This window comes from Danio rerio, chromosome 23, assembly GCF_049306965.1.
Source record: "Danio rerio strain Tuebingen ecotype United States chromosome 23, GRCz12tu, whole genome shotgun sequence".
Lineage (NCBI taxonomy): Eukaryota > Metazoa > Chordata > Actinopteri > Cypriniformes > Danionidae > Danio > Danio rerio.
The window spans coordinates 49,635,640-49,645,000 of NC_133198.1; the positions used below are offsets into that span (position 1 = coordinate 49,635,640).

Genomic DNA, 9,361 nt, shown 5'->3' on the forward strand with positions numbered 1-9,361 from the left:
GCGAGCAAACTGATTGCGTCAGGACAGCCCTCCACCAAACGCGGCCTTTACGTACCTCCGGCCACGTAAATCACGGCCTCCAGAAACGTCCGCGGGGCTACGTTTCCAGAATGAGCTTGGGTTGCTATTGTAAGTGTTCCGGTGTATGCGCGTGGTAGGTATGTAATTGTAGTCCTTCTGGGACGCTGTAGTGCTATCTGAGTCCTGATGCACTACAGCGCCCTCAGGTGGTCACTGACGGATGTGTCACTATCATGCAGAGAAATCTGCATTCAGAAGTCAATGACCACATGCGACTTTATAAAAGTTCACAGTAATGTTGCAGGTTAAATAACGGGTATATAAAATACATATTTTAAATTTCATATTATAGATCAGGTTAGATTTTAATTAAAAATCCTTCAAATCATCTGTAACTAAACCTAGACCTTTCACCGTTGCTCTCTTGCGTCCGCCATGTTTGTAGTTTAACACGTTTTCCTGTATTTGTAGGTGACGTCTCATGTAAATATCCACGAAAGTAAATTATATTCACACCAAAACAAAAACCCTAGCATTAAAGAAATGAGCACACAGTAATTCACAGGTTTCAGAGGTGGATTCTGATCGGCTGATTGGCTGATTAGTGTTTTCTGTGGGTGATAATGATTCTCAGGGTTGTTTTTGCTGTAGTTTGTACATTATTATTCACACGATTATTAAAACACAAACACTGTAGTTACTGTTTGTAAATAATCTTTAATACATTTGATTCATTGAGTTCTGAAGACGGCACATTTATAACAAACACTCACTATTACAGCATCTTTAAAGAGGACGCAGCAGGGTATATACATATATATGGACAGAAGACAACATGCTGTGAAAACGAGAAGAAAAGTGTGTATTATACAGGTGTGTGTGTGTTATATGTTATATACATGTGAATGTGTGTGTCAGTTGTAGCTGTCATTGTGCAGTATGGTGTGTGTGTGTGTGTCAGTTGTAGCTGCCTATGCGCTGTGTGTATGTCATGTGTAGCTGTCTTTGTCGCTGGTTGTGTGTGTGTGTGTGTGTCAGTTGCATGTCAGGTGTGTGAGTGTGTGTGTGTGTGTGTGTCAGTTGTAGCTGTCCTTGCGCTGGTTGTGTTCTGGACTCTTGTATTGTAGGCTGGTGGCGTTGAGTGGAGCGCCGCTGCCCATCAGAGACCCGTCTGAGTAACACCAGCAGCACAGACACGACTGAGGAGAGACCACACACACATGAGATGAGACACACACACACACACACACACACACACAAATATATAGTCAAACACACATACACATTTGAGTGTTTAACGTAAATTAAATTAACACACACACATTCACACACACACATAAATATATAGTCAAACACACATACACATTTGAGTGTTTAATGTAAATTAACTTAACACACACACACATACACACGCACACACATAAATATATAGTCAAACACACATACAAATTTGAGTGTTTAACGTAAATTAACTTAACACACACACACACATACACACACACACACATAAATATATAGTCAAACACACATACACATTTGAGTGTTTAACGTAAATTAACTTAACACACACACACACATACACACGCACACACATAAATATATAGTCAAACACACATACACATTTGAGTGTTTAACGTAAATTAACTTAACACACACACATACACACGCACACACATAAATATATAGTCAAACACACATACACATTTGAGTGTTTAACGTAAATTAACTTCACACACACACACATACACACGCACACACATAAATATATAGTCAAACACACATACACATTTGAGTGTTTAACGTAAATTAACTTCACACACACACACATACACACGCACACACATAATATATAGTCAAACACACATACACATTTGAGTGTTTAACGTAAATTAACTTAACACACACACATACACACGCACACACATAAATATATAGTCAAACACACATACACATTTGAGTGTTTAACGTAAATTAACTTCACACACACACACATACACACACACACACATAATATATAGTCAAACACACATACACATTTGAGTGTTTAACGTAAATTAACTTCACACACACACACATACACACGCACACACATAATATATAGTCAAACACACATACACATTTGAGTGTTTAACGTAAATTAACTTCACACACACACACACATACACACGCACACACATAAATATATAGTCAAACACACATACACATTTGAGTGTTTAACGTAAATTAACTTAACACACACACATACACACGCACACACATAAATATATAGTCAAACACACATACACATTTGAGTGTTTAACGTAAATTAACTTCACACACACACACATACACACGCACACACATAAATATATAGTCAAACACACATACACATTTGAGTGTTTAACGTAAATTAACTTCACACACACACACACACACACACACACACACATAAATATATAGTCAAACACACATACACATTTGAGTTTTTAACGTAAATTAACTTAACACACACACATACACACGCACACACACAAATATATAGTCAAACACACATACACATTTGAGTGTTTAACGTAAATTAACTTCACACACACACACACACACACACACACACACACACACACACACACACACACACACACACACACATACACCCGCACACACATAAATATATAGTCAAACACACATACACATTTGAGTGTTTGACGTAAATTAACTTCACACACACACACACACACACACACATAAATATATAGTCAAACACACATACACATTTAAGTGTTTAACGTAAATTAACTTAACACACACACACACACACACACACACACACACACATACATACACACGCACACACATAAATATATAGTCAAACACACATACACATTTAAGTGTTATACGTAAATTAACTTAACACACACACACACACACACACATATATATATATTACTGTTGAGCCGTTATCGGCATTAACGTGTTGCGTTAACATGAGACTCTTATTGCGCGATTACAAAAAAAAATCTCCGTTAATCTATTTTGAAAGTTGGGTTGGGATCTGGGTCTATACTACGCAAGCTATGATGACTTTCACCTTGATATTTTAGCGCGGATGTATACCTGACCGGTGAGCCGTCTGACAAAACAGTGCCCTTCTGAATCAAACCAGCAGGATGCCTGACTTTAACTGCAGGTCGGCAGTTTCCACTTTAACTCACGTACATTTAATTCATGCCCCCGTGACAAACTGCGATATTAAAGCTCGTACACACTGGGACACTTTTCGTTTGCGTTTATCGTCAGGGTTTTTCAAGACGATTTTCCGGATTCAAACCCAAGCAATTTTCTCTAGTGGCAAGCTGAAGAGTGTGCAAAATCACTCCTTGACATTAGATGGCGCTACACAACTTTAAGCTTCTGACACCCGCTTCTAACAAAGAAGAAGACAGAAAGTCGACACGCTTGTTGTTATGGATGGTTCGAGTAGCAGCTCCATCTCTAGTGATGAGCAGCTCCACGTTCATATCGTCTCTAGGCATCTTCTACAATGTGCGCTCGTATTGACAGTTTTTCGCTTGAGCGCCTCCAAGTGCTGTTTACTGTAACTTCAGCAGCTCCGTGGACGTCAACAAAAGTGCTGTCCTGATTGGTGGAGAAGGTTTTAACGCGGCGCGTCAAATTAAAAAACGAGCATAAATGCCCGTGCACACCGAGACGTTTTTTGCTCGCGTTTTCCGTCTACGTTTAACGCCTCGTGACTAAATAAAGGCCGTCAATGTGATCGTGCACACCAACGCGCAAAACGGCAGGCGCAAAAGCGTAATTAAAAAAAAAAAACGCCTCATGCTTGTTTTTTTTTATTCGACGCGCCGTGTTAAAAATCTTCTCCACCAATCAGGTCAGCTCTTTTGTTCACGTGCACGGAGCTGTTGAAGTTACAGGAAACAGCACTTGGGGGCGCTCAAGCGCAAAACTGTCAATGCAAGCGCACATTGAAGATGCCCAGACGAATATGAACGTGGAGCTGCTTATTGCTGAACAATAATCATTTCTTCACCGCTAGAGCTGGAGCTGCTGCTTGAACCATCCATGCTTGTTCGAGTCACCAGTAACTTTAACAACAAGTGTGTGAACTTCCTCTCCTCCTCTTCTTCTGTGTTATAAGTGGGCGTCAGAAGCTTAAAGTTGTGTAGCGCCATCTAACGTCAAGAAATGATTTAGCATACTCTTCAGCTTGACGCCAGTGAAAATCGTTTGGGTTTGAATGCTGAAAAACGTCCCGTAGAACGCAAACGAAAAGCGTCCCGGTGTGTACGAGCCTTTAGATGCAAATAAGGAGTAGGGACTGGTGAGAGTGTTATTGAATTTAATAACGCATGATTTCAACTCTCCTTGACGCCCACATCGGCGAAGATGCGCCACGCGGCTCCTCGCCGCCGGCTCTCACTTCCGGCTACTTTGACGCTTTTGCCACTTTCGGTATGAACTTATGGTAATAGTCTGATTGCAGTGTTTACTTCAATAACACCACTAATACATGTCATGACTCCACATGTCTAAACTCCATTTCTGTTCAGTTCAGTGATGACTTTAGTCAGATTAAAGTCATCAGAAATGGCTGTTTGGAGCTTATGTAGGCCCACAGCTCAACAGTCATGTGTAACTGAATAAACAGTGAGTAAACACAAGCACATCTTATTAAACTACATTTACTTTCATCATCAATTATCACAGTAGAACAGATCCTACAACAGTTTGTGATGCATTTTGGAAATAGGAGATGAGCCCCTGGTCTAATGCGCCACCTGGCTTGAGAAACCTGTTTTATTTACACAGCACACATATTGTGAATGCAGCAGAATTCAAATGAGCCATTTCAATCTAGATTAACTCCAAGATTAGAGTGAGATTAATCTAGATTAATAAAATTTATCTATGCCCACCTATTATATATATATATGTCTATGTATATGTGTGTTGATGACTGAAACACAGACACTCAAACACACACAAAGGCATACACACTGACTGAGAAACACATACATACATACAGTATATAAATATGTAGACAAACACACACTCACACACATACATACATACACACATATTTATATGTACACAGAGACATTTAAACACACATACATGCATATAAACACTCACAAACTGCTTTCATTTAGGATTTTTTTTGTAAACTTTAAATAAGTGACTAAATTCTGAAATATTTAAAATTTTTAGATATTTTGAGAGCAGATTTTTGATCCAATACTTAAAATTGAACATTACATTTAACATGAAACTGACGTGTGTGTGTGTGTGTGTGTGTGTGTGTGTGTGTGTGTGTGTGTGTGTGTGTGTGTGTGTGTGTGTGTGTGTGTGTGTGTGTGTGTGTGTGTGTGTGCGTGTGTTTGTGTGTGTGTGTGTGTGTGTGTGTGTTTGTTTATGTGTGTGTGTATGTGTGTGTGCGTGTGTGTGTGTGTGTGTGTGTTTGTATATGTGTGTGTGTGTGTGTGTGTGTGTGTGTGTGTGTGTGTGTGTGCGTGCGTGTGTGTGTGTGTGTGTGTGTGTGTGTGTGTTTGTATATGTGTGTGTGTGTGTGTGTGTGTGTGTGTGTACGTACCCGGAAGCAGTTCTTGAACTTCTTGCTGACGAAGTAGAGGATGATGGGGTTGATGCAGGAGTTGATGGTGGCCAGATTAATGCTCAGGTAATCAAACACCAGCAGGAAACTGACACACACACACAACAGACGACAACAACACAACACAATCATCATGCTGCTAAAATAACACACACGAGTTGATTTTATTCAAGCGGTGTGTGTGTGTGTTTGAGCCTGTTCATTTATTTGAGTGTGAGTGTGTATTTATGCATGTGTGTGCATATACAGTATGCATTTGTGTGTGTGGGTGTGTGTATGTGTGTGCATATGTATACAGTCCATGTGTGTGTACAATATGTGTGTATAGTATGTGTGTGTGTGTGTGTGTGTGTGTACAGTATGTGTGCATATACTGTAGTGTGTTTGAACATTGTGTGTATTTATGCATGTGTGTGTGTATATACAATATGCTTTTTGTGTGTGCATATGGATGTGTAAATGTTATACAGTCTGTGTGTATGTAGAGTATGTGTGTGTGTGTACAGGTATATTGTGTAAGTGTGTGTTTGTGTGTACTGTATATAGTATGTCTTTGTGTACAGTATGTGTGTGTTTATGCATGTGTGTGAATGTGTATAGAGTATGTGTGTGTGTGTGTGTGTGTGTGTTTACTTGAGCAGGTCGCAGCGGCCAACATCGTTCTGGAAGTACACCATCTTCTTCAGGATTCGACTCAGATGAAGAGGAAACCAGCAGAGAGCGAAGATCAGCACCAGAGAGAACACGGCTTTGGCCACCTCCCGCCTCTACACACACACACACACACACACACACATTTATATAAAAAACACACACATTTACATAAATGGACACATGCATATATGTATTTAAATGACACACACACCCCTAATATATATATAAACCAACTAACTGACACATACACGTGTGTATTAAATAGACAGAGACACACTTGTCTATATGAACAAAGACACACACTTATGTAAACAGACACACACAAATGTATACAGTATAAACACACACACACACACACACATCTATATAATCAGACACAAACATGTATAAACAGACGTGCGCGAACACACACACATGCGTCTATATATACAGATACAGACGTATATAAACAGACGCACACACACATTTATAGACAGACAGACACACACGTATTTAAATGCCGACACATACAGACACCTGCATATATATATATATATACACACACACACACACACACACACACACACACACACACACAAATATATGTATTGAAACACAAACACACGTATATAAACACACACGCTCACATACTGTATGTACAAAAACAAAGGTGCATATATAAATAAACGGACACATACACACACACACACACACACACACACACACAAGTGAATAAACGCAGATGCATATATAAACAGACACATGTTTACAGGCACACACACACACACACACACACACACACACACACACACACACGCGCGCGCACAGATGTATGTCTGTATGTTAGCAGTGGCCAGTGGTGTGTTCACCTGTTTGAGGTGTTCGCTCAGGGAGAACTTCAGACTGCCTTTCCGGTTACTGAGCATCTCGCAGGTCATGAGTGTGTAAAACACAGCCGTACAGAGCAGCGGCACGCAGAAATAAAAGCCGAACAACCACCACACCTTCACATCCCTGTAGAACTGCACACACACACACACACACACAGTGTTCAGTGTTTAATTATGATGAAACATTAATAGACATGCACTTCATTTACATGAGAGTTTATGTGTGTGTGTGTGTGTGTGTGTGTGTGTGTGTGTGTGTGTGTGTGTGTGTATGTACTTGTTTGTGTGAGAGTTTGAGCATGTGTGTGTGTTTTAGAATGTGTGTATCTATGCATGTGTTTGAGTGTAAGTGTATTTATGCATGTGTGTGCTTGGGTAAGAATATGTTTACACTATCCGGTGTGTGTGTGTGTGTGTGTGTGTGTGTGTGTGTGTGAGTGAGAGTTTGATTTTGGGTGTGTGTTTAAGCACCAGTATCTGTGTGTACGTTTGTGTGTGTGTGTGTGTGTGTTATATTAACACCTATATATATGCACTGTAAACAAATACCCGCACACACACAATGTATAAGTATATAAACAGACACATGTATATAAACACACGCTGAACAGAGATCGAGTGTAATAATGATGAAACATCGATGGAGATGCAGTTCATTAACATAATTAACAAAATCAATCAAAGTGTGAAGTGTTATTGAATGTAATATTCTACATTATAAAGTGTATATGATGTTATTATAAATAAACGTTGTTGTGTTTTTGACCAATAGTTTCCTGAAATGTCCCTCACCGTCATGAAGGGCGTCTCTGGCTTCAGCATGCAGGTGCGGATGGTCACGTTATTGTACTCGAAACTGACCATCTTGAAGCCGATGGCCTCCGGGACGGCCAGAACCACAGCCAGCAGCCAGATGCAGATGATCTCCAGCGCTGTGGACACCGGGATCCCCACGCCCTGAACACGGTTCCACGAGGCCACAGCGCGGTACCTGACATGGTAAATCACACATCTGAGTCTGAATCAGCACAGAAATCATTCACACGGCTCTGGGTAAAAGTTTACACCCCCTTAAGTTTTCGAGCTTTTCGAGCTGTTCAGATTGACTCCTCTTTGGGGATGTTGGGGCTGTTTTTGCTCCACTGACCTCCATTATTGTCACATTTACTGATTGTAAAGTCATGACAGCAGATAAGCATGCATTCATGATTGGTGCTGGTTTTCGCTGCTGGGATTAAGTGGTTACGTGTCATTTTTTTTCTGTTATGTGTGTGTTTGTGTGTGTGTGTGTGTGTGTATATAAATACATTCATTAATTTTCTTTTCGGATTAGTCCCTTTATTTATTTGGGGTTTTCACAGTGGAATGAACTGCCAACTATTCCGGCATATGTTTTACACAGCAGAAAACCGGAAACAGGAAACCGGAGCACCCACGTCAACACGGGGAGAACATGCAAACTCCACACAGAAACACCAACTGACCCAGCCGGGACTTGAATCAGTGACCTTCTTATTGTGAGGCCATGGTGCTAACCAGTGCACCACCTGCTGTTTATACAGTGCATCTGGAAAGTGTTGATAGTGCTTCACTTTCTCCACATTTGTTTGTGTCACAACCTTATTCCAAAATGGATTCAATTGATTGATTTCCTCAACATTCTACACACAATCCCCCATAATGACCATGTGGAAACAGAGTTTAGAAATTGTTGCAAATTATTTTAAATAAAAGACCAGTAAAATCAGATGTACATCAGTGTTCACAGCCTTTGCTCAATACTTTGTTGATGCTCCTTTGGCAGTGATTACAGCCTCAAGTCTTGTTAAATAGGATGCCACAAGCTCTGCGCCCCTGTCTTTGGGAATGTTTGCCCGTTCCTCTTTGCAGGACCTCTCAAGCTCTATCAGGCTGGATGGGAAGCGACGGTGTACAGCCATCTTCAGATCTCTCCAGAGATGTTCAATTGGATTTAGGTCTGGGCTCTGGTTGGGCCACTCAAGGACATTCACTGAGTTGTTATTGGGCTATTCCATTGATATTCTGGCGGTGTGCTTGTGGCGAGGGGGCTTGGCCGAGAGCCGTGGGAATGGAATGAGGCTGCCGCGTAAGTGGATGCACCTGTGGTGCGCACTGGCCTCGAATCCCACGGAAGGAGCTCTGGAGTATAAAAGGAGGAACGATGGCAGAGGAAGCCGAGAGAGGA

At 40.7% G+C, this 9,361-nt stretch overlaps 1 protein-coding gene across 3 annotated transcripts in view; it reads right to left on the bottom strand.

Annotated features, from left to right (window-relative positions):
• Positions 1 to 718: 718 nt before the first annotated feature.
• Positions 719 to 9,361, bottom strand: part of ednrab (endothelin receptor type Ab) — a 14,610-nt gene continuing 5,967 nt past the window's right edge. For all 3 annotated transcript variants that reach the window (XM_021469774.3, XM_021469773.3, NM_001310095.1), the window contains 5 exons: positions 7,948 to 8,146; positions 7,135 to 7,287; positions 6,266 to 6,399; positions 5,612 to 5,720; positions 719 to 1,220 (listed from right to left, as the gene is read on the bottom strand). In XM_021469774.3, coding sequence (XP_021325449.1) covers positions 1,098 to 1,220; positions 5,612 to 5,720; positions 6,266 to 6,399; positions 7,135 to 7,287; positions 7,948 to 8,146 — 718 coding nt within the window. In that variant the 3' untranslated portion in view covers positions 719 to 1,097. The remainder of the gene's footprint in view (positions 1,221 to 5,611; positions 5,721 to 6,265; positions 6,400 to 7,134; positions 7,288 to 7,947; positions 8,147 to 9,361) is intronic.